At 45.3% G+C, this 26,975-nt stretch overlaps 1 protein-coding gene across 1 annotated transcript; it reads right to left on the bottom strand.

The window, feature by feature from the left end:
- Positions 1-7,985: 7,985 nt before the first annotated feature.
- LOC127771903 (putative ripening-related protein 1) lies at positions 7,986-9,004 on the bottom strand. Its single transcript, XM_052297849.1, has one exon. The coding sequence runs from the start codon at positions 8,982-8,984 to the stop codon at positions 8,415-8,417; it is 570 nt and encodes a 189-aa protein (XP_052153809.1). The 5' UTR covers positions 8,985-9,004; the 3' UTR covers positions 7,986-8,414.
- Between the last annotated feature and the right edge of the window lie 17,971 nt (positions 9,005-26,975).

Genomic DNA, 26,975 nt, shown 5'->3' with positions numbered 1-26,975 from the left:
TAGCAATGGGAATTCAGCTTCTGTCACAGAGGACCGATTGACAACCTTCATGACTATCAGGTTTAACCAAGTTTACAGCAGCCACCATGGTCCACCTGCTCCAACTATTGAGCCAACGGCTATTTTAGCCGATGCATTGTTCAACATCTGGTACAGATAGCCGAGAAGGATTTTGCCCAAAGGAAATTCTTTCTTTGATTCTAAGGCTTCGGCTACAAATTGCCAGTTGGTTGTAGGGCCACAACTGGATCCACAGAAGAGGAACTTTTCCATCCACATGAGCAAGAAAGCTACATGCTCTCGAGGGGTAACAGACCCTTGGCCTATATATGCTGCCACATAGCCAGACCAGCCACCTATGCTTTTGGTCTTGAAGTCGAATTGGTTCTTGGTGTTCATGCTCATAGGGTTAGCTGATGAAGTTACATCTAATCCAGTAATCATGGTGATGTCGATTAAAGTTGGAGTTATCGGCCCTTGGTTGAATAAGAAAGCATTGATGGTGTTGGACCAGAAGTAGGTGGCGGCAGCCATCAGAGGTTCATCCTTAGCAGAATTGGCTATGGTGAGAGCGAGTGCTTGGCCAATTCCAATTTCAACCCAGTGAACTTTCTTACTAGCCGATACGCATTGGTACCAAGTGGTCCAGCTCTTATCAGGAGTAGGTTTTTCGAGAGATGGCCAAGACTTGAAAGTATTCTTCCAGTGACCTAGGTTAGCCTCGTGTGGTAGATTCGATGGTCGTCTGCCCTACTTGGCTGATGCATCGCTTTCGAATGTCACCGGCAATTTTAGAAGCCATATATATACCCTGGCCATGGAAAGTTTTGTAGTCAGCAATGTTTTTTTGTTATTCCAATCATGGTAGTTCCCCCTTATTGCCGCTGCTTCATTATTCTTCAATAGAGATGCACCCAGCACGTACTTGTGTCTCCACCGTCCTTCTTGTTCTATCCAATGTTGTAAGTGACACTAATGGCTCAAGTGTGTGCACTTCCTGGTTATGGAAGAGATGCAGAACCAAGAAGATCCTATGCATCGTGATTATCCCCGATACCTTCCATTCTGACAAAGCATACAACATCCATAACATTATATTAGTTATTTTCACAATTTGTTTTACATCAAAGAGTTATCTATATGTTCGCAAATGTACCATGTTCTAGACAGCAAAGCAAACTCCTACGGATTGGATGCTGGTATGTATATAGTATGCTCTACATTCAACTGCATGCAAACCCTATCTTCTGCAGTAGGTTTCATGACATGGTGTTAACAACCAAATTTGGTAATATCGGCATCGGGAAAGAAGATTAGATCGAAGCAAAGTCGGAGGCGGAGATCGAGTTCGGAAACAAAGCAGGAATCGGCTGGAGTCTAGATCGGCTACGATTAGGATCGGCTGGGTCTAAGTCGGGCTACGTAAGCCGACAATGCAACTTGATGTTTGACATCGAGTTGAATTGAGGTGCTTCAAGGTGATTGCCGCACATGGATAGAGTCCTGAGAAGGCAATTGTATCTATTAATTAGGATGTTTTATGTAATTTCCTTAGAGATATGCTTGGGCAAAAGTCTGCAGCAAAGACTTATGGTATCTTAGAGTTTGTTAGAGATAGTTGTCGTGTCCGTTATAGACATATCTTGTAATTTTCGGGTATAAATAGACCCGAGCCCTATGTAACTTTTAACACACACATTTAATACAATCTCGGCGCATCGCAACCTTTTTTGCTTTAGTTTTATTTCGACGAGTTCTTGCTTTTGGGTTGAGCTGCATCGGTTTCGATCTTCAACAAGCGGTAAAACTTGTTATGGCGGCTTGCGTTCTTGGGATTAGTGCTTCCATCTTGATGACACTCTAATCTTGTTTATGTAATTCGTCGAGTTATCATATATCCTACATAATCCTTGGCAATATCGATATCCAGCCTACAATCGGCTAACATCCATCAATAGAAGGCAGCCGATTAGGTTAAATACCGATGTTGACTTAGATTATATAGGATATCTACCACTCTATGACACATCCAACGGCTTGATTGTCTAGATATTGTCCTTCTTTTCATACTTATAGCAACATTAGTTAAGTTTGACCTTATGAGTCGTGATTAGAATCTCAATCTCTAGCCCACTTCTTGGTTGCTGATTAGGGTAGTATCGGAGTTTCAGCCGATCTTACCTGATTTAACTACTTTTTATCCTATATGCTTGATTGACATGTTAAATCTGCCCTTTACGTTAAGATCTTGCTGCATCTAAGTATATTAGGCTTGTGTTTAGTATATTCTACTTCCTTTAATATCTTAATATAGAGTAGTATCAGAGTATTAGCCGATACATGCTAGATCTATCTGATTGGCTATGCTATGAATGTATATAGTCTTATTATTAATATATATTTCGATCTAAGTGATTTATACTGTCTCGGCATGGCGACTGATCTATCCCAATCACTTGATTTAAGTATATATCGATATAAAGATTATATATTGGTAATATCTACAGCCGATCGAGTGGATTCAGTCCTTTCTTATTTATTAATGACTGCCGATCGATGCATATACGACATCGGCTCAAAGATAAATGATATGTCATCGGCACCTAGCCGATCGGCCATCATTTATAGATTTAACTGCAGTTTCTTTGCTTCTATTTCTTGTTGATTACAGGATCAAATCAACTGGCACGCTCATACATTTGAAGGCGAGCTTTGGACCTGCACTGGAGTTAAGCAGATCTCCTAGGCCTCGTGTTTTCTGTCAACACATGGCTAACTGTTTCTTTTTTCCCTCAGCACCCATCTAAGCTTCTTTTATATTGAGAATGTCCTTATAAACAACTCAACAACTAGACATTACCAACACAGATAATTAACAGGAGAACTAGCATATTTGATGGTGGCCGTAGTACTCTGTTCTAACATACTGGGACAAATATACCCTGCATTGCATTCACCAACCCGAGTCCATGAACAAATTAGTTAGTTTTGGGCCATTTGTCACAAATTAACTCAATTTGTAAAGTGCGGAAAAAGAGAGAGAATGTATTGCTAAGCAAAGGCTACAAGTTATGATGAGAATTTTGATGGATAACTCCACAAAAAAAAGAACAATTAATGGTCAAATTCAAGAAACTGTAATCAAGAAACTGTCAACAAACAGACATACGCATTCATTACGAAAGATCCGCCATCTATGACACCTATCTGATGGGCCAAACAAATTGATCACGGATGACCACATCTCTAACGAGCCTGTTGTAGATGGGCCTCAGGGGAACAGCCCATCACTGGTAAAAACTCAAATGTGGGCCCAACAGAGAACACCTTTGACTCACTCACATATATACCCGTTACATGTGACCTGTTTTTTGTGATGGGCTCACATATAGGCCTATCACAGGTAAGATCTCCCCTCCCCGTCCTTCTTTCTCAAGTCTCTCTCTCTCCCCCACTCTCGGGTACCTCTTGGTCTCTCGAGATGACCCTCGAGCCAAGTGCCAGTCGCCACCTTCTCGTCTCCCTCTTGGCATCCCAAGCACTCTGCCGGCGTCTCCGACCACGAGTATCCCGAGTGTTGGCCGTGTTGTGATCTCCACTTCCACCGCTAACCGGTGTCACCTCCGCTCTCAAGCACCCTGCAAACATCGCCTCCTCCCTCTATTACCTCGAATGTCGTCACCCTGTCGTCTACACCTCCGCCTCCTAAGCACCGGTCGGTGCCTCCTCCCGAGGTGGGGGGATGCCGGATATGACTGCTCCCGTCTGTCAATGTCTCGATCCAGCACTGTTCACACCTTCGCCTCGAGATCCGGCCTCCACGTGGTCGGTGGTCACTCGATCTGACCACTCCTGACCTCGTGGTGGTTGGATCCGGTGGGGGAATATGGTGGCACACAGAAGGTGGAGGTGGATGTGGCCGTGGTGCTCGAGCAGTCAAATCTTACCGGAAATGGTTAGTCTTTCTGTCCTAATTTGCTTGATTCCGCTTTTCTAATGCGCTACATCGGTATATCCGTGCGCTTGTGGATTTCTATCTGTGACCATAAGAATTACCAACACTCATCAAAACTACCTCAAGCTTAAAATGCTTGGCCCAGTCGGAGTGATTGTAGTCAAGGGGCTATAGTCTTTGACCGCACCAAGGGACGAAACATTGATGATATGCAGAGATGTACAAAATGTGCATGCCGAAGATAGTGAGCGAGAAATAATCGTGCCGAAGCCGTCCCCACACGGCAAAGTGGTCAAGGTCCAAGTGGACGAGACCGAACCAACAAAGGTGGTTTCCCTAGGCGGCGATCTCAGCGAAGAAAAAGCAAGTAACATCTTGACTGTGCTCAAGAAAAACATTAACATCTTCGCCTATGGACCAGATGAGGTTAGGGGCATTTCGCCCGACCTCATCATGCACCATCTGGTAGTAAAACCAGACGTCAAGCCGAAGAAGCAGAAGCTACGCAAAATGTCAATAGATCGCCAAGAGGCGACGAAGGCAGAAGTCCAGAAGCTGCTCAAGGCTGGCGTAATTCGGTAAATTGACCACCCGGAATGGCTGGCGAACCCGGTGCTGGTCAAGAAGTCTAACGGCAAGTGGCGAATGTGTGTAGACTTCACAGATCTGAACAAGGCTTGCCCAAAGGACGACTTCCCCTCCCAACGATCGACTAGTTAGTTGATTCGACAGCAGGCTACGAGCTCATGAGTTTCCTACATGCATACTCCGGATCCCATCAGATCTTCATGTACCTAGGGGATGTGCCGAAGACAGCCTACATCATGCCCTTTGGCACCTTCTGTCACATCAGGATGCCATTCGGGTTGAGTAATGCCAGAGCTACCTCCACCAGGCTCGTGTGCAAAGTTCTCTGCTCACAATTGGGGCGAAACGTCGAAGCATATGTTGATGACATTGTCATACAATGCCGCAAGGCTTTCGACCATGCGTCTGATTTGCATAAGACATTCGACAATTTTTGGTCCATGGGAATGATGTTGAACCTAAAGAAGTGTGTTTTCGGCGTTCGTGCAACGGTAAGTTGCTAGGATTTTTGGTGTCCGAAAGAGGCATTGAGGCAAACCCGAAAAAAATTGATGCCATTAAGCAAATGAAGCCACCAATGACCGTACGCGAAGTACAAAAGCTCATGGGGCGAATTGCGGAACTCAGCAGATTTTTGTCAAAGTGGCCGAAAGAGGTCTACCATTTTTCAAAACCCTTCAGGGGGGCTGGCAAGTTCAGTTGGACACCTAAGTGTCAAAAATCCTTCGATGAGCTCAAGAAATACATCCAAAGCCTGTCAGCGTTGGTCAGCTCGGCGGCAGATAGCGAAGTGCTGCTATATCTAGCAGTTTCGCCCGTCGCCGTCAGCGCGGCTTTAGTACAAGAAACCGAAGTAGGACAGAAACCAGTATACTTCGTGTCCGAAGCACTGCAAGGGGCGAAGACCAGTATACTTGAAAAGTTGGCTTACGCCTTGGTGATGGCTTCGAGAAAGTTAAAGCACAATTTCCAAGCCCACAAGATTACAGTGCCTTCGCAGTACCCCATTGAAGAAGTACTAAGGGGCAAAGAAATCACTGGACGCCTGAGCATATGGGTATTTTTTAATCTATTTTACTAAGTTTCTAAATTTCACTATTGCATTTTTAATAACAGTATATAATTAGTTAACACTAAGTTTCTAATTTAATAAGTTTTCACTATATAATTTTACTACTTAAAATTATTTAAAAATTTATGAATTAATTAATAAGTTTTCACTATATAATTTTACTAACTAAAATTATTTAAAAGTTTTTGAATTAATTTAATAAGTTTTCACTATAGAAGTTTACTAACTAAAATTATTTAAAAGTTTTGGTGAATGCGAAGCCAGATTCTGTACTATTATTTCTAACACCACGATTTCACATTTTTGGTGCTTGCTTTCATGTTCTTCCCTCTCATTGGCGTTCAGCGTTGAGTGGCGAAAGAGTGCCGATGCCTGTAAGTGCAACTCGAGTGCATGCGCAGCGAAATTAGTGAATTGGGAAGTGGTTAGTACTAAATTGAAAGCTTACGAGACATAATCGGGTGACGAGGGCTGTCTACATCCATTATGGATGTAGAGGCCGGATTTTAATCCATTTACTAAAAAAAAAAAAAGATCGGGTAACGAAAGCTGGCTTGCGCAGTAATATTCCCATCCTCTTTTACTCCACACCAGTTCTGGACAGTAGACACTCATGAACCCACATCAGGCCACATGAAGCAGCAGATTCGGTTCAAACACAAACAAAACGACCATGAAAGGAATAAGATCACTTTGACTCCCTCAACTGGCCACCCAATCTAAATCGTATCCCTCAACCTCAATACCAGAAATCTTAACCCCCGAATTGTCAAAATCGGTACAATTTGACTCCCTTAGTGGTTTTGGAGTGCGGTTTCATTGACATGGCGCACACCTGATAATGTTGACTTGGTCTTCGTCCTATATGACATTAACGTGACGCTTATATGGCTTTAAAATTCACACACATACAATTGTGGGCTCCACATGTCATCCTCTCTTTATTCCTTCTTCCTCCCTCTCCTCCCTTCTCTATCTCTCCCTCTTTCTCTTCGTCCGTGGGGAATGGCGTCCGGATCGACGGCGGCGACAGCGGGCGGGGGCCGGAGCGGCAGCAGCGGGCGATGGATGGAGCAGCGGCAGCGGGCGGGAGGGCGGGCGAGCGGCCGCTGGAGTTGTGTACCCGAAGGCCGGATCTGCCCCTCACTCCCGATAGACCGCGCCATGGCCGCCACCATTGAGCCGCTGATCGTCACCGATGACCTCTTCGCCCGTGTGCGGCAAGCGGGTGTAGGAGCGGCGGCAACGGTGGCTTGTCGCGGTGGACCACGATGGTGGTGGCGTCGCGCAGCCATGCACGAGGAGATCAGAAGGGCAAGGCGACTCCGCGGCATCGGCCTTCGTCGTCGGTGGATGGCGTCGCCGGAGACCACTCCTCGCTTCGCGTTGCCGCCTCGAGGCCGAGACGCGCCCACCGCCGTCTCCACTCCGGCACCCGCAAGGAGGATCTGCAATGACATTGGGGCCACGCATGGCAGCAGGTTGCCGGTCCCTACATTCCGGTCGTTCCGAGAGTCGCACTAGTCGATGGCTCGGGTGGCCACAATGCTATCGTTGGTATGGTGTAGATCTGAATATACTTGTGGCAGCGCTATGGGTGATCAAACCACTCCGTGGAGAGCGCCACCACGAAACCTCTCGGGATATTGAATCTGTCGTTGGACTCTCCCGTGTCCACCGTACTTGTGGCGCTAGGCAGTCGAAGTCGCGCAACGTCATCACCGCCTTGGTCCTGGAGGCCGACGTCGGTGGCGATCAATCGTACATTGGGTAGGTATCAAGGTATGGTTGCGCAGGCAGCAGCCCTTGCACTTGGGGTTACGATTCGGCTTGACAGCTAGCTCCACCGTGGCGGTCGGTGTGCACTTGTTGGCTGCCAGGTGCCAGCTCGCGCCCGCGGCAAGGGTCGACGACATCATCGTTGTCGTCGCAGTGCGAGAGGCTAGGGATGGAGTCAAGCACGAGGCCTACGATTGCATCCGCAAGGAGGTAATTCATCCTTGCCATCTTGTAACGCTCTGAAATTTCTATAAATAAATGGAGACCCGAAATTGTGTACTTTAAAAATCTTTTTAATAAATTGCGTCGTGCCGCAATGTTGGTGGCTTTCCTTGTTGCAAATATCTTTTTATCAAGTAAAATTAATTGTCACAAAAAAAATGTTAGAGAACAAATAAATATCAAAACCCTACAATTAGGAAATTATAAAATCTATTTATACTACCTATTAATCATAATATTGGCCACTATTGAATTTGGGAAAAATTCACATTTTGAAATACCTAGCATTATCGAAAAATACCAACTTGAATGTACAATTTAAATTATTCCTCTTTCTCAATTGTTAAAGTCAACCAAAACCCCCTAAATTTCTCTGTCGGGTACTGTCCATTGGCGCCGGGTGTTCGACCCTTGCTAACCCGGTTAAACATCCAGCGCCGCACCGCACCATGTCGCGTATCATGAAAAGGTTTCATTCGTAGAATAAGTTTTCTCAAGAGTTTATTTGTAAGATAAACTTTTAAGAAAGACCTCAAATGTAAAAAAGAAAAAAAAAAGGAAATCCAGTACTCTGAAGGCTGAAATGTGTGGACAACCTAGTGCACGGTGATTCTGAGAAGTCGTCGGTAGGGCTCTTTTGCAGCAATGTCCATGTCCTTTATTACATGTTTTAATATTTATTCCTTCCGGATGTGACCGTACTCGTTATTGACTTGAATCCACCAGAGTACGCTTGACATGATGAAAAAGTTTGGATTTGGAGCAGTATATATCACGGGCCAGTAGTCGATCGATCTCTCATGCGTCCGACCAAGTGATATCGTACTCGCCGACGTCCTCGCCGGTGATGCCGAGCGCGTCCCACACGGCCTGCGACGCGTCGACGATGTTGGGGCGGCACGGCGGCTGGTAGGCGTGCTCCGCGTCGCAGCCGCGCTGGGAGTCGCACTCGTCGACCACCTTGGCGTCGCACTCGTCGACCACCTTGGCGACCACGGACCTGCCGTTGGCGTTGATCCGGACGCTCTTGCCGCAGCGGCTGCCGCCGGCGTACCACCCCGTGGACAGCGCCACCACGAGCTCCGTGTTCTTGTGGTACATCTCGTCGCACTCCGACGGGTCGCCGCCTTCCGCAAAGTCGTTCAGCGTCATCACCGCGTCGGTGCTGCTCCCGGTGGTCGGCGGCGAGCAAGGGTACGTCGGGTAGGATTGGCCGGCCTTGCAGCAGTCCTGGCACCGGTGGGTCGTGCTCGACCGGATCGCGCCGCTCGGGTTGCACTCGCCGTCGCCGCGCGAGAGTCCAGGGAGGGAGACGAGCACGAGGCCCGCGATGGCGAGCTCGAGGTGGCAATTGGTCATCGCCGCCATCGATCTAGCTCTTGCGATGTTGTTGTTGTTGTGTGGTAAGCCTGCGGAGAGACGTCGTGTATTTATAGGCCCGTTTTTTGCTGACTGTAGTACGTACTGTTTGAATATCTTGTTGACGGCCGTGGCATGGAAAGTCGTCGTGCAAAGCATAGTTACCTCGTACACCTACATGTGTCCCTGTCCTTATGAACGCAAAGAAGCGGCATATAGTACTAGTAATAACTTAGGAGAAGAAGTAAAAGAATGAATGAAGAGAGGCATACGTGTTCACATGGTGACATTGTGATAACTGGATTGTTCACACTGTGATGACAGGGCCTAAGGCCCTTTTTAGTTCGGGAAAAGAAAAATTTTTGGTGTCAAATCAGATGTTTGACCGAATATCGGAAGGTGTTTTCGGACACGAATGAAAAAACTAATTTCATAACTCGCCTGGAAACCGCGAGACAAATCTTTTGTCCCTAATTAATCCGTCATTAGCACATGTAGATGATGGTAGCATTTATGGCTAATCATGAACTAATTAGGCTCAAAAGATTCGTCTCGTGATTTCTATGTAAACTCTACAATTAGTTTTTATTTTTATCTATATTTAACACTCCATACATGTGTCCAAAGATTCGATGGGACTTTTCGGAAACAGATTTTGGGAACTAAACTATAGGCCTAGTTTAGGCGAATTCGCGATAGAGATGTCAGTGTTATGAGATGGACCGCGAAGACTAGCGATTAGAGCGGGTAAGGCCTTGATTAGATCCAAAAATTTTGACCAAAAACGTTACATCAAATATTTGAACACATGTATAGGGTACTAAAAGTGGGAAAAAACCAATTGCACAGTTTGCATGTAAATTGCGAGACGAATCTTTTAGCCTAATTATGCCAAGATTTGACAATGTGATGCTACATTAAACATTTGCTAATGATGGATTAATTAGGCTTAATAAATTCATCTCATGGTTTACGGACGTCATCTGTAATTTGTTTTGTTATTAGACTATGTTTAATACTTCAAATGTGTGTTCGTATACTTCAAAAACTTTATATCCAAAGAACTAAACACACCCTAAGAGAAGGTTTAGGAGGTGTTTGGATTCAGAGACAAAACTTTAGTTCCTGTCACATCGGATGTTTAGATATTAATTTGGAGTATTAAACATAGACTACTTACAAAACTAATTACATAAATGAGAGCTAATTCACGTGATAAAATATTTAAGCCTAATTAATCCATAATTAACACATGTTTACTGTAGCATCACATAGGCTAGTCATGGATTAATTAGGCTCAATAGATTCGTCTCGCGAATTAGTCCATGGTTATGAAATGGGTTTTGTCAATAGTCTATCTTTAATACTTCTAATTAATGTGCAAATATTTGATGTGACAGGGACGTCCTATCCAAACATACCCTTAGTAAATATCACCAGTTACAGGTTATAGATATTTACCTGTCATCTTATAACTAGAGAGTACAATAGTAGGCTGTTGATACGTTTAACAAGCAAAATCTTTATTAATTTTTTAATCACATTAATCTCTTTCTTTTTTTGCCCTTCACTCTCTCACTCGGCTGCAATACTGACAAAAGCTATTCCCAACGTGCATTGGAGTTCGTGTGTGCTAGCGACTAATCTACCGTCCGCTTGCACCCTCTTTCCTCCCTTCTCATATTCACGTCATCATCCACTCCGACGTGTAGTTCATAACGCCAGCTCAATCCATCTTATTAAAGCTGCTCTAACCGTGCACGCAGGGCATCGATGACAATAACAGTGATCCACTTGATCTACTTGATCCACTTGATCCAGTGGCGAGTGATGTACGATGCACTTGATCCAGGGTCACAAATGTTTGAGGAAGCTTTCCGCCTGTTGGAACGAGGCAATCCCATTTCAGGCTCAAACTATTCATGCCTTATTGAAACGGGAAAGTACAGGCATCAACTGTTCATGGCAAATTAAAAAGGGAAAACACGGATAATAATAAGGGTAAGTACTAAATAATAAGGTGGATAAGAAAAAAAAGGTGAGAGAGAAATAAACACATCTCATGCAAGTGGCAACCCTTACACAAACATCAATAAATATATGAGTCTATTGGAATTGTATAGTAGATATAACCTACTGTGGGGTATGTGGCACTCGGGTACCCCATGCTGAGGACCAAGATCGCGTCCCTAGGGGTGGGCCGAAGGTCCAATTCCTTGTATGATATGTGTTATAAAGTTGGTAAGCGGTGGGGGATATGGCAATGTATCCTATATCATGTAATAGTGGGCAAGTATCTAAATTATGAGGATACTTATCAGGGTTATGGATACCACATACCTAATAGTAGTCGACTAAATCTCGGCAGAACCCATCATATACCATGTCCTATACGGAAACAACCTGCGGATTTAGGGGGAGTTCCGGATAAGGAAAGACAACCAGAGTTCTACATAGAAACGACAAGTACTACTCGGATTGTAAATATATATTGGTTTCCCTAGTTCTACATGGACAAGGGGACACCTATGGGTATAAATACAAGACACCCACCATAGAAGACACGGAACAACAGATCAAGATAGAAGATCAACATAGATGCCAACATACGCCAAGACAAGCCGCCGGATATCGACATCAAAGATATGCCTAGATCGACCCTATCCGGTACCTACAGAGGCTGGCCGTAGGGATCTAGCGCTGTCTCTGATCTCGCCGGGCACGAACTCGAGGAGGAAGACTACCCTGTCGTCGACTACGAGTCAGACCTTTAGACCGCCATGTCGACAACAGTTAGATAGGCTACCCCAAATATTGTACTGATGTGATTATGGTGAATAAGAGCAACGAACGGCTTCGGCCAACAGGATGTAGGGTTATTACCTGACAATTCAGGGGCCCGAACCTGTATAAAAATCCTTGTCCTCCATCTCTTTTACCTCAGTCTCGCGTATATCCTAGTACCAACGATCCCCATACTATGCAAATACCGGAATCGCGACATCAAACGTCGACAATGGCGCGCCAAGTAGGGGAATTTTTGGTGTTTCAAGGTTTCGACGAGATGGGTTTAAGAGATGGATTCCCCGACGACTACTCGACAACTTCGGATGTGGGGAGATTTAACCCGACCGAAACATGTCCCCTGACGAGATCAGAATCATCGCCATCAACTACTCGATCTGGCGAGATCGATCGACGCGGCCGCCGCGAAAAACAAAGATCCAAGTTGTCACTTCGTCGCCGCACGAGGAGACACCAAGACGGAGGCCCTCTCCTAAGCCACATCGGACTTGACCGCGAGAGATGCTAGGAACACGCGCCCTAGTTGGACTCGTGCATATATACGTACTGTACATGCGCATGCCTTTTTGGTTTGACGTGTGTACGTACGTACATACACATTGAGACTTGGGGCAAAACACACACCGGTCAAGGCACGACGTGACATCATTGGAAAAATCCGAGGCAACAGGAGATGGCTACGACACAGGACTTCGCACGTTTTAATCTTCCACAAATATGCGAATTTATCAGGTAATTAGTTAGATTAATTTTTAAATTAATCTACTAATTTCATAGATATATCCGGCATATATCTACACAGGTACGCAAAATTCTATATGTGATTTATCGTACCCATCCAGATCATACAACATTGTCAGATCAATAATTTATTATGTTTACCTAGAACATGTCTTTTATACAATATCTATTACGTGAGAGTCCCCGATGTTAAATCGACTATGGTTTAATGCTGGGGGCTCGCTCTGTATTCTTCTGTATAAATCATGCTTGTTTACGGTTTACATAATACCTGATATTTTCATCTCCTCGTTATATCTTGATAATGCTAGAAGATTCATGCAGTTTTTTAAGTTCATACTCAATATTCTCTGCTACATGTCTTTCCTTCTACAAAATATTTTTCAGGAACAATTGAGCACTCGAGTAGGTTGTGGTCGAGTACACCGCATTATCGAGAACGATCTCGACAAATGCAGAGTCGTCGCACCCAACCTACCAACGAAGACCGACGACCTATCTCATAGCACTGGCCATGGCTGGACTACTCGAGAAAAGGTTGTTAACGGATAATTCCTCGCGAACGCCGTCGGCTTGATCACCCGACATGATTGCGAACGGACATCCGGATATGCTATAAGTTAGGTATGTGAGTCATGCTGGCCACATGAGATGTACATGTAATAAACCAACTCTAGCGCCTCCATTGGTGTTTGACAGATAATTCTACTCGCTCGCTGGTTCTCGAACTAGTAAAACGTAGCAATCTCTCGCACCTTAACTTCAGATCGTCGAGGTACGACTACAGCAATAACGCAACGGTCCTCGCACCTTAACTTCAGATGGTCGAGGTACGACTACAGCAATAACGCAGCGGTCCTCGCACCATGACTTCAGATGATTGAGGAACAGCTACGACTGGTATTCGACCGGCAGCGTAGCGGTCCTCGTACCACGACTCTAAATGATCGAGAGACACCTACTCACTAGTTCTCAACCAGTCAATCGTAGCGATCTAACGTACATTTACTTCAAGTGGTCGAGTTTAGACCACCTGGTTCTCGACCAGCGGTGTAGCGATTCTCCCACTATTTCTACTTCTAGTGGTCGAGTTACGACTACCATCTGGTTCTCGACCAGAGGAGTAGCAATTCTCCCATTACCTCTACTTCAACAAAGTTGATATCAGGTACACAGTATTGCCAAGTGTTTTACCCAGAGATTCCTTACCACGATGACACCTAGCGTTGAAACCTATCCTCATGTCTCTTTACGCCGTCTTGACAAGGCCTCCGAGGAACCTAAGGGAACTTCGGCTGGGAACGCCCAGAGCTGATAAGGTCTTGTCGGATCCTGTAGAGACAAAAGACCATGTAGGATCTGGTCGTGTAAGAGTTCTCGCCGTGCGTATTAACCAAGCCGTGTAATCGGAAATTGGGTTTTCCAACTTCACGGCTAGGGGCTAGGATCAGTGCTTGTTCAACCAAGGCAGGTCAAAGGTCCAAGAGCCTTATGATCCAAGAACAATTCTCCGACGACAAGGCTGGGGGCTAGGGAGAGTGTATGACTCACAAACTGACTGATCGAAGTCGGTAAAAGAGAAGACGCTCATAAACAAAATATAGCTTTGTAAATTTAATTAATTCATTTTTAGTTTTCCATACATATTATAACATTGGTCACCCTTTGAGCATTCGCTCGGGGGCTATTTCTATCTAATATTCTTTTTTGAGTATTGATTTTAGGAAAATTCTATTCGACATCATTGAAGACTCCATGTCTCTATGGTTCTACACCAAGATCGACTAAGGCGAGTACGACAAATGTTGACAAGGCTTCGTCGCAGGCTCTGCGCCTTCTCGATTACTCGAGAACGGTTGGTGGATCTCGACAAGGAATACAGAATGAAGAGATGGAGTACCCGCCGAGATAAAATTTCTTGACTTCAATCCAAATTCTCGATTACAGCAAGACGGGAGACTTAGTCGTATGCTCTGTACTTTCTTGGTTGACGTCGGAGATTGACTCAGACAAACCCTTTAGGTGCCCACACAAGGCTGATAAAGGAAGTCTAATGTTATCTCTGAACTCACCGAGAACAGTCGCGTGAGCACGATAACAGTTACTCCAAGGACTATGCGCGGTTGGGAATATGAATTCGTCCATTTGCATCGAAGTCGGGGGCTACTATCAGGGTTATGGATACCACATACCTAATAGTAGTCAACTAAATCTTGGCAGGACCCACCATATACCATGTCATATACGGAATCAACCTGCGGATATAGGAGGAGTTCCGGATAAGGAAAGACAACCAGAGTTCTACATGGAAATAACAAGGATTACTCGGATTGTATTTCCCTAGTTCTATTTGGACAAGGGGATACCTATGGGTATAAATACAAGACACCCACCATACAAGACACAGAACAACAGATCAAGACAGAAGATCAACATAGAAGCCAACATACGCCAAGACAAGCCGTCGGATATCGACATCAGAGATATGTCTAGATCGACCCTATCAAGTGCCTACGGAGGCCGGCCGTAGCGATCTAGCACTGTCTCTGATCTCGCCGGGCATGAACTCGAGGAGGAAGACTACCCTGTCGTCGACTACGAGTCAGACCTTTAGACCGCCATGTCGACAACAGTTAGATAGGCTACCCCAAATATTGTACTGATGTGATTATGGTGAATAAGAGCAACGAACGGCTTCGGCCAACAGGATATAGGGTTATTACCTGACAATTCAGGGGCCCGAACCTATATAAAAATCGTTGTCTCCATCTCTTTTACCTAAGTCACGCGTATATCCTAGTACCAACGATCCCCATACTATGCAAATACCGAAATCGCGACATCAAACGTCGACAATACTGGACCTTGATTAGCGCTGGCGGGCCTAAACCAGTATAAAGGGCGCCGGCGGCGGTCTTATGGGGGACTTTTTGGACAACCATTTTCCACCGATACAGATAATCCACCGCACCGGACATAGGGTATTACCTCACTTCGAGGGCCTGAACCAGGAAAATCATCTGTGTCACTATCTCTTCTTGATCTAGCGCACCCCATAAAATATATTGCCGATCATAGAAATCAACTGTTGGCACTAGGTAGGGGGGCGCTTGATCGTCTTCAAGGAGGAGATGGCCTAAACATCGGCGGGATTGGAGGAGTGTTGCTAGATCGGAATTGGCGGCACGCACAGGAGCGAGCTAGCGTCGGCGGTGCTGTCGTTTAGACATGCGTCTGACTGCGACTGCCACGGCGCGCGCCGTCACAGCGCGCGGTTGTCTCGCCCACAAAACGACTAGGACTCTGCCTCGCATCAAGCAGAGCTGCACTTCATATATGCGTGCATCCACACGCATGCACATATGCCTTTATATTCTTTATAATTCGTCCATATTGGAAAAATACGGCCATATGTTCCAGAATAACTTAATTTCTATCCTCTCTGCATCAATTTTTCATATGGCAATAATTTAATGAAGCTACCCACGAGACCTAAAAGTGCATAAATGCGAAAAACAAGATTACACAAGTTCATACCCTCAATCTGAGTTAATACCCTACTTTTATTTTGATGGATTGTATTCCACCATTATGGATGTATTGTCGATCTTGGTTTTTTTGTTGTGTTGATGCCCTCAACGGGGCTCCCCTGCCTTATATGGTTGAATGGCAGGGTTTCAAGATAGAAAACCTGGCTGGGTACGGTTTTGATTTCCTATTTATAGTATTGTTCTGCTAAGATTTTATACTCTACCTTAGGGAACAAGGCAATATGACAACGCTTATCTTATATTACATGGATCCGGCACACTACATATCTCTTAGCTAGCTATTCTTGCCGTGGGTACTCGGTACCTATATTAACCACAGAGCTCCCAGGAACTTCAGTCTAGTTACAGTCTTCTTAGTTGTTTATGATCAATATCGTGTGCTTTAGCTTCCCTATGAATTATTCATAATTAAGTGCTTCCTTCTTGAGTCCCCTTTTTATATTTTGCAAAGAGGTTGTGAAAGACTCCATTGATAGATGAGATGACTAGGTGCAACTAATAGATGCACTTATTAAGTGTAGCCCTCAACTCTATGCATAGTATGAAAACAACTAAATGTTGAGTCAAAATTGTTAGGTACACCAAGTGTGGCTATATCCGAAAAATAAAATTGTAAGGTCACCAAGTAGGTTACCTTATAAGTGTAGCCCTGACCCTGTACTTAGTTGGGAAAAAGCTGAACTAACCCATGCCCAAACGTAAAGGCCCTAAGCCCATTATGCACAACACAACCTTTTATAAATCTTCCAATCTTCTGCTCATGAGTGACAAATCTATCGAGTAATATGGATTGAGTGTATGTCATCCGAGCAACTTCTCATCCCAGTGGTTTATCCCTTATGGGGAGTACTAAAGTAAAGGTGGTATCTAAGTGTCGACTAACGTGAGTATTCACTGCCAACCCTCTATTGGCAACTTTTTGTGACAAGTTGACAATAACGATCGCAGCACCTTATGCCTTGCGGTGATCCTAGAGTCGCCAACCACCTCGATCTAGCAAAGAGCAAAACCTAGATGGGTTTTGACAAATAAACCGGCTAGCGGAGCCGATTTAAGATAACTACCCGTCTCGTGGGCAAAACGGAAGGTTTTTAGGACAAACCTACAAAGAGATGTCGCACTCTCGCAGCGGCGGCGGACGGTTTACGGCGCAATCCGACAAAGATGGACAAACTAAGAGAAAACTAAAAGAAATATGAAAAATGATTCGATTGATTGATTGTAGATTGGTTGTTTACAATAGAACCGGTCATGTCCCTTATATAGGGGTTGGTCTTGCCCTCTACAGGCCCTCCTCCATGTCCAACGCGGGGTAGAAACTAAAGAAAACCCGAAACATGCCTTCCGAGTAAGGAAACCTCGAGACCCGACGAAACACAGTCGGATTCGGACCTGCCGGTCAGACCGGCCACACACCACCGGTCTGACCGGCCCTCAACCGGCGGTCTGACCGCCCAACACACGGCGGTCAGACAGGCCCACTCGAAGGAAACCGGTAGACTTCCAAATTTTTGCAATCTTTCCTATTTTAATCCTATGTGCCAAATTTGGGTGTGAACACCCTCATGTGGCATACCAACTGGTTCACACCTCGAGCGTGGATGTTAGGCTCATGCCAATGAATACCTATTACACGTATGCAGTATGCAGGATATGAATCCTGCAATATAAACATATATAATGAGTAGTATCTGATATGCATAACAATTACTCGTGCAAAACCTAAGTAAATGTGTTCCTCCTCTTTATGAATTTAATTCCCCTGAGTATTTTACTCCTTACGTTTAAAAACTATTTCCATCTAATCATACTTCCTGAGCACCGTGAGTCGGCACCACTTCCTAAACATGTGTTTGGGTAACTTGAATTTGTCTTTCATGTAGCAAAGCTTCACGGATCAATTCATATTACTCGGATACTTTTGTGATCGTTAAGAGCAGAAGACAAACTGTGCGGCATGCTTTTGATTTTTTTCTAACTAGTACCTAGCACCTTGTGTTATACACTCTATCTGACTAGCCCCCGAGTGCTAGGAATTAGCTCAAATAATTTTTCGTATGCACATGTACAAATCGGTACGCATGGATACATAGAGCTTTATACCTGGCACTTTTTCTACTCGGATCCATTCGCAAGAAATTAAGATAAGCATTATAAAAAGTTTGCAAAAACATTACAAACCATGTGTAGCCCCTGACTTAATACTCAAAGGGAACGTAGGTATACCGCAGAGAAAAAGAGGATATTACTGAGATGATAATATCATATAATGGAGGTTTCAAAAAAAATAATATCATATAGTGGAGAAAATAAAATGTCACTTAGCTGTTTGATACTCGGTGAGATGGAAAAGAGGGGGTATCCCTGCTTTTTTTAACTAAAAAGACAGGAGAACTGCTAATTATATTTATGATACACTACTAGAGAAAAAGTCTTTGGAGGGTCAGCCGATTTCCACAATAGTCCCGGTTCCAAAACGAACCGGGACTAAAGTGGCTTATTAGTCCCGGTTTATTACTCCAACGGGACGAAGGGATCTTACACCAACCGGGACTAAAGATCATCTTTAGTCCCGGTTGGTAACACGAACCGGGACTAAAGTGATTTGAGATCGTAACCGGGACTAAAGTTGACAGCTTTATATACCCCTTCTTCCTCCTCCAGCCCGAGCCATTGCTTCAAAATTAAGCTTTGAGGGAGGGAGGTGCTGTCAAAATTTTAAGCAAATTTTTTTGGTGGTAATATACAAATTTGAGGTCTTCAAAAAGTTAGTAACTTCATCCTACTCTTTGTTTTGCTTAGCATCTACATTTGGAGCTTTTTTTTTACATATTTTTCCCTCTAGAAAATGTGATGGAAGATGATGAGAGAGAAAGTGTGTGTAGGGAATAAAGAAGATTATAAATACTAGTTTGAATAATTACATATAATTTTGTATGAAATTATAAAACTAAGCTAATTTAATATTAAAATAAGAAAAACATATTAAATATTTGTTTATAATGTAATTAAAACATGAAAAATATGTACAATGAATTTAATAATAATGATTAATTGTATTAATAATTATATTCAATTATTGTATTATTATGTAATTACCTTGTAAATCTTGGATTTTGTATAATTACGATTTATATGTATTTCATATAGATGGATCGGCAATGGATGTACGCGGATCGGCAGTCGAAAGAGTTTATTGACGGCGTGTCTTATTTTCTGGGTGTGGCCAATGATAACAAGCGTAACGGTTTTATAAGCTGTCCATGCAACAAGTGCAAAAACCAGAAAGAGTATTCCACCACACGAACTATTCATGCCCACCTATTTCAGTGGGGTTTCATGCGTAGCTACAATTGTTGGACCTCGCACGGAGAGGTTGGGGTTGCAATGGAAGAAGATGAAGTAGAAGATGAGAACATTCCGGACTGGGCTCAGTATGGCGGATTTGAAGAAAACACAATGGGCGAGGCGGAGCTGGATGTTGAAGGGAATGACGGTGCTGATGAACTTGGTCAAATATTGTGGGACTTACAGAAGGACTGCGAAAGTGAAAAGGAGGTGCAGAAACTGGAGCGCATGTTAGCGGACCACAGAACAGCGTTGTACCCAGGTTGCGAGAAGGGCTACAAAAAGTTGAGTACCATCCTAGAATTCTTGCAATGGAAGGCTAAAAATGGTGTGAATGACAAGGCATTCGGCGCGTTATTGAAACTCGTAAAGAACATTCTTCCGGAGGGGAACGAATTGCCCGAAAGTACGTACGAAGCTAAGAAGACAGTCTGCCCTCTAGGTCTGGAAGTACAAAAGATTCACGCGTGTCCGAACGACTGTATCCTGTATCGCGGTGAGTACGAAAACCTGGAAGCATGCCCTGTTTGCAAAGCACTACGATACAAGATAAGACAAGATGATCCAGGTGAAGTTGACGGACAGCGTTTGAAGAAGAGAATTCCTGCTAAGGTGATGTGGTATTTCCCTATAATACCAAGGCTGAAGCGGTTTTTCAGGAACAAATCACATGCTAGAATGATGCGGTGGCACGCAGAAAAACGTAAACAGGATGGGATGCTGAGACACCCCGCTGACGGGTCGCAGTGGCGAAATATCGACAGAACATTTAAAGACTTCGGCGAGGATGCACGAAACGTGAGGTTCGGTTTAAGCACGGATGGAATGAATCCGTTTGGAGAGATGAGCAGTGGCCATAGCACCTGGCCAGTCACCATGTGCATCTATAATCTTCCCCCTTGGCTATGCATGAAGCGGAAGTACATCATGGTGCCGATTATTATTCAAGGCCCGAAGCAACCTGGTAACGACATTGATGTGTACCTAAGACCATTGGTTGAAGATCTGAAAGTGCTGTGGAGGAAAGAGGGCGTCCCCGTGTGGGATGAGGACAAGCAGGAGCAATTTAACCTACGAGCGTTGCTATTCGTTACAATTAACGATTGGCCTGCACTTAGTAACCTATCCGGACAATCAAACAAGGGGTACAACGCTTACACTCACTGTTTGGATGAAATTGAAAGAACTTATTTGAAGCATTGTAGGAAGATTGTGTACATGGGCCATCGTCGATTCCTTGCTGCAAACCACCCTGTATGGAAAAAAGGCAAGCACTTCGAACAGAAGGCAGACCATCGTACTAAGCCTAAACATCACAACGGGAAAACAGTGTTTAAAATGGTGAAGGATCTGAAAGTAGTATTTGGAAAGGGGCCTGGCAGCCAACCTATAGAGAGCGAAGATGGTCACGCGCGATGTGGAAGAAAAACTCTATTTTTTGGGAGCTACCCTATTGGGAGGTCTTGGACGTTCGCCACGCAATCGACGTGATGCACCTCACTAAGAACCTTTGCGTAAACCTGCTGGGCTTCTTAGGTGTATATGGGAAGTCCAAAGATACACTCGAAGCACGCAATGATCTCAAGCATATGGAACAACGCGAGGGCCTTCATCCGGAACCGAACGAGAAAGAAAGCCATTACTTAAGTCCAGCGAGCTACACCCTAACCAAGGAAGAGAAGGAGAGTATGTTTCAATGCCTAGAGAGCATCAAGGTACCGTCCGGATACTCCTGGAATGTAAAGAGAATAATAAGCACAAAGGATAAGAAGTTCACGAACCTAAAGTCTCATGACTGTCACGTGATTATGACACAGCTGCTTCCTGTTATAATTCATGGTATCCTTCCTGATAATGTGCGGGCAACAATAACGAAGCTTTGTGCTTTCATGAACGCAATTTCACAGAAAGTCATCGATCCAGAAAGTTTAGCCGCCCTTCAGCATGACGTGGTGCAATGTCTTGTCAGCTTTGAGTTGATCTTTCCACCGTCATTCTTCAATATAATGATGCATTTTCTGTGCCACCTTGTAAAAGAGATCGGTATTCTCGGTCCTGTGTACCTACACAACATGTTTCCTTTCGAGAGGTATATGGGCGTTCTAAAGAAGTACATTCGTAACCGTTCTCATCCAGAAGCAAGCATCGTGAATGGGTATGGAACAGAGGAGGTCATTGAGTTCTACGTAGATTTTATTGAAGACGTCGAGCCAATCGGGGTACCTGAATCAATCCATGAGGGGAGACTACGGGGAAAGGGCACACTTGGAAGGAGAGCAATTATGACTGTAGACAACGATTTATTCCGTAAAACACAGTTCACGGTTTTGCAACAATCTTCATTGGTTGCTCCTTACATCGATGAGCACCTTGCGATTGTTCGCTCAGAAAACAGTGGCAAGTCCGATGCCTGGATTACACGCCATCATATTGATACTTTCCCCGCTTGGCTGCAAGAACACCTCCTGGGTAACGAGACGATTGACCGACAACTAGCCTTCTTGGCTAGGGGACCCTCCGGCTCAGTAACTACATTCCAAGGTAATGAAATCAATGGATACACTTTTTACACGAGAGCCCAAGACAAAAAGAGTACGAACCAGAACAGTGGAGTTCGTATCAATGCCATAGGACATGATGGTCCAACTAGCATGTATTACGGTGTCATCGACAACATTTGGGAACTAGAGTATGGACCCCTGAAGGTCCCTCTGTTTTGGTGCCAATGGGTTAGACTGACTGGTGGAGGCATAACGATTGATGACAGCAGGATGACAACGGTTGACCTAAACAAGGTTGGATACTCAGATGAACCATTCGTTCTAGCCAATGATGTAATGCAAGTTTTTCACGTGAAGGACATGGATAGCAAACCAAAGAAGGGGAAAGGGCCCGTTGAGCCAAGACTTCATGTTGTTCTCCCAGGCAAGAGGAAAATCGTTGGAGTCGAGGATAAGACTGACGAAAATTACGATCTGTTTGAGGGGCAACCTCCGTTTGTAGTGACGGTTGACCTGAGCATCATACTATCAAAGGAGGACACGTCGTACTCACGCAACGATCATAGCGAAGGAACAATAGTGAGGAGAAAGTACGTGAGGAAGACAGTGACCTAGGTTGTTTGATGGAAGATGTAAATTATTTGTATTGTATTGAAGGTCGAACAATTTGGATCAATATATTATTCTCAACTGCTTAATTTGTAATGTTTTCAAAATTTTTGAACCATTTAAATAGGTCATATGATATTTATAAATGATTACTTCTATTTATTTACACTTTGAATACAACTAATTTGGCAAAATGTTATTTATAAATGATTTTGGTATTTATTTACACTTTGAAAACAATTAAGTAGGCCATATCTTAATTATAAATGATAATTTCTATTTATTTACAATTTGAATAGAATTAAATTGGCCTTATGTTAATTATAAATGATTATTTCTATTTATTTATACCTTGAGACCATTTAAATAGGTCTTATGTTAATTACACATGTTTATTTCAATTTATTAAAATTGTGAAAACATTTAATTCGGCCATATGTTAATTACATACGATTTTTGGTATTTATTTGGACTTTGAAAGCATTTAAATCGGCCATATGGTAATTACATTGGATTTATTGGTATTTATTTGGACTTGTAAACAATTTAAATAGGCCATAACTTGATTTTGTGTAGACATCTTTAGTCCCGGTTATTAACAGTAGCCGGGACCAATATAAATTTTGGATTAGCGGGAAAATATCTTTAGTCCCAGTTCGTGGCTCCAACCGGGACTAAAGATATCTTTACTCCCGGTTGTAGCCACGAACCGGGACTAAAGATGGCCCGCTATAAATAGCCACTGCATCGGCTTCCCCGCACCACACTTAGCCACTTCTCCACGATCTTCTCCCTCGCGCGCCATCACCGCCCGAGACGCCGCCGTCGCCACCACCATCGTCAACGTCGTGCTCGCCGCGCTCAGCCGTCGTCGCCAACGCCACCGCCAGCGTCACCTCCCTCAAGGTGAGGGGCGCAAATCTTGCGCCTCCGATCTCGCATTCTCTCTCTCTCTCTCTCGATCTTGCACACGCCAAGCTCGGCCGGACCTCGCCGCCATCGCTGTCGTCGGCACCGTCGTCCTTGGCCATCGCCGTCGCCGCCACCTCCGCCGCCGCCTCGCACCGCCGACTCCACCGCCACCACCTCGCGCCGACAACACCGCCGCCGCCGCCGCCGCCACCGCTGCCACTTCTGCCGTCGACACCAGCCTGCACAGCAGCCGCCGCGCGCCGTCGACGCTGACAACACCGCCGCCGCCTGAACACGCCGCCGCCGACACCGATGCCGCCCACTACAGCCGCCGACACAGCTTGAGCGAAAACATTAACGGTCGAACGTTTGAACGAGAACGACTTAGCGACTTAATGAGAACGACGACTTAACGAGAACAATGACTTAGCGACTTAGCGAGAACGACGACTTAGCGACTTAGCGACTTAACGAGAACAGCGACTTAGCGACTTAGCGTCTTTCACGAACGATGACTTAGCGACTTAGCGACTCAACGAGATGGATGGACGACTTAGCGACTTAACGAGAACAACGACTTAGCGACTTAGCAAGTTAGCGACTTTCACGAACGATGACTTAGCGATGTAGCGACTTAACGAGATGGATGGACGACTTAGCGACTTAGCGACTTAACGAGAACGACGACTTAGCGACTTAACGAGAACGACGACTTAGCGAGTTAGCGACTTTCACGAACGACGACTTAGCGACTTAGCGACTTAACGAGAACGATGACTTAGCGAATTATACATGTATACTTGTAGGGTTTAGACGTATGAGCTGTACATGTTGATGTCCATGACCTCACTGTCTTTTTTTCTTTGCACGCACAGATGGCAGACCGCGATGACGAACAAATCCTGTTAGACACGATCGCAGAGGGCAGCAGTCAGTACTCGGTGGATGATGAGGGGAACGAGGATCCCAACCAATACCTGGACGAGGAGGGCAACGATGAGGGTAACCAGGAGGATAACCAGGAGGGAACCGAGGAGGGGACTGATAGTCAACCGTCGGCTGGACAGAAGAGGCCACGCAGGAAAAGAGGTCCCACGAAGAAGCTTGAGGGAAGGCACATCGTTACTGAGATTGCCCAAGACGGCGAACCAGTAGCCCCGGCGGGTATAGGACGAAAGTTTGTGAATCATTGTGGTTGGGTCGTGAGAGACAACGTCCCCATCAGCATAGTGTACTGGCGTCGAACTAGGTCACACGGGGATGAAGATAGCTTTCTCCCTGACACAGAGAAGGACATGTTGTGGACCACCATGCTGGAGACATTCACGATCCCTGAGGCAGATCGTCAGATGCAAAGAATGGACCCTGAAGAAAATGGCAGAACTATTCCAGAGCTACAAATCAGATCTGTACAAGAGATACATCCTCAAGGGCTTGACACCTGATTTCAACGTGCATAACAAGCTTAGGGATCACTGGGATGCGTTTGTGGCATACAAGACTGGAGCGCAAGGGCAAGCACAGATAGAAAAGAACAAAGCCAATGCAGCTAAGAAGAAATACCATCACCGGCTTGGGTTAGGCGGATATGGAAAGGCAATCCCCAGGTGGGACAAGTTGGAAGCTGACTTGATAGCAAGGGGTATCGAGCCGGCCACGGCTAATTGGCCTGAGCGATCGAGGAACTAGTTCTATGCACACGGTGGATCGCTCAATCCAGGTGATGGCTCCCTCATATTCGGCGTTAGATTCGAGATGCAGCACGCCGACTTGCGGATGCAATTGAAGCCTCTACGCAGGGGACTTTCCAGCCCGACAGAGCGAAGGACGAGCTCACCCTCGCACTACAGAATCCTGAGCATCCAGGACGAACGCGAGGAAAAGGCGTCCTTTCTTGGAAATATGGATTCAAAGAGGACATCCACACGTATAGGAGTCGGATGAGGAGCAAGAGGGATACAGAGGCTAAGATCGTCGATCTTGAGTACAGGGTGTCCACCTACGAGGCAAGGATGCAAGAGGAGATGACAAGACAGGTGGACCAACGCCTGGCCGAGCAGCGCGGAATGGAAACACAAGCGCCCGTCATGGTGAGCCCCTCGGGCAACCGCAGCAGCTGCGCATCAACGGGCCAAGTTGGCCTAGAGGGCATTGAGGCAGTGGCAGCTCACGAAGCAACCCACTTCCCCGTTGATGATATCACGCAGCGAACACCCTGCGATATGCATACTCCCTTCAGGAACTTGTCTATCAAGGTATGCGAAATGCGAAATTTGTTACATATATATGTTGATTAGTAATTAATGAACTATATTTCTTGTGAAGGTCGCGTCGGGCATGGCCATACCCACGGAACCTTCGAGTACATACCATTGCAGGCCCATTCCACATGGATATGCGAAGGTCGAGATAGAGCTGGTGGAACGAACCTATGAGGATCTCGAGCTTGACATCCCCGGAGGAGACGGGGAGAAGAAATTTGGAGACACAGCCCACGCCATCATACTCTGGCGTAAGAAGTACATCGTGTTTCCCGGGCAAGAACGGCCGCCCGCTCCTCCTTCCCCGCCGCAAGCACAGTCTCCTCCACCATCACCGCCTTGTCAGTCTCCTTCGGCTCCTTCCCCTGCACCACCACCTCCTCCGCGTGCACCAGCTGCCAAGTCTGCACCATCGGGCCCGCGGGCAACTACTCCTCCGCGTGCACCTGCTGCCAAGTCTACACCGTCAAGGTCCCGCCCATGTGAACCCGCACCATCAAGGCCGAAGAAGAAAAGGGCGTACGACTTGACTCCGGAGGAGCTCGATGAAGCCGTTAGAGCGGAAGTTAGGGAGCAGTTGAAGCCACGTAGTCCGGAAAAGAAGATCCCTATATCCCCGGAGGTTCGGGATCACTTTATTAAGATGGCCGAACCGGGCAAACCGATCAAAGTTTCTGACTATTATCGAACATTGAGGAAGGCTCTTAAAGCCAACCCTTCAGCAGTGAAGTGCGGAAAGGAAGTCCCTCAGCTAGGGCAACAGCCACGACAAGAGGTTGAACTGTTAGTCGTAGAACCGGCACAACTAGAGATATGCAACTTCTTGAAAGATATGGGACTGAATATGGAGCAGTTGCTAGAGGACGCACCTATCGAAACGGCTCCGGTCATGTACATGTCTAAACTCGGTGAACCGCTAGTCACGCCTGATAAGATCAGAGAGCTACCTACACAGATCTACTGGTTCCATCAATGGTACATGGACAAATCAGCGATGGGTAGAGAGATGTTCGGAGCTAGGGTGCGAAACTCAGATTATTACCAAGGAGAAGATGTTATTTGGATCCGCTACAAAGAAGTCTTCGACTTATACCACCTGAAGGCCCTCGACGTCTCTATTCTCAGCGCGTGGACTTTGTAAGTACTGTTTATAGTTCAATTTTGTTCCTCCTTTGATCGTTGCTTACACACATTCCTTTTCCCCGTTGTAGAATGGAGATTAAGTTGTGCCGTCAACACAACAAATTCAATACTGGATTCATGGAGCCACGC

Source organism: Oryza glaberrima, chromosome 4 (assembly GCF_000147395.1).
Source record: "Oryza glaberrima chromosome 4, OglaRS2, whole genome shotgun sequence".
Lineage (NCBI taxonomy): Eukaryota > Viridiplantae > Streptophyta > Magnoliopsida > Poales > Poaceae > Oryza > Oryza glaberrima.
The sequence above is the reverse complement of the archived record's forward strand: the minus strand, read 5'-3'. Positions and strand labels throughout refer to the sequence as shown.

Bases quoted from the DNA above. Each gene is read 5' to 3' on its own strand.
- LOC127771903 (XM_052297849.1), bottom strand. From the start codon at position 8,984: ATGGCGGCGATGACCAATTGCCACCTCGAGCTCGCCATCGCGGGCCTC.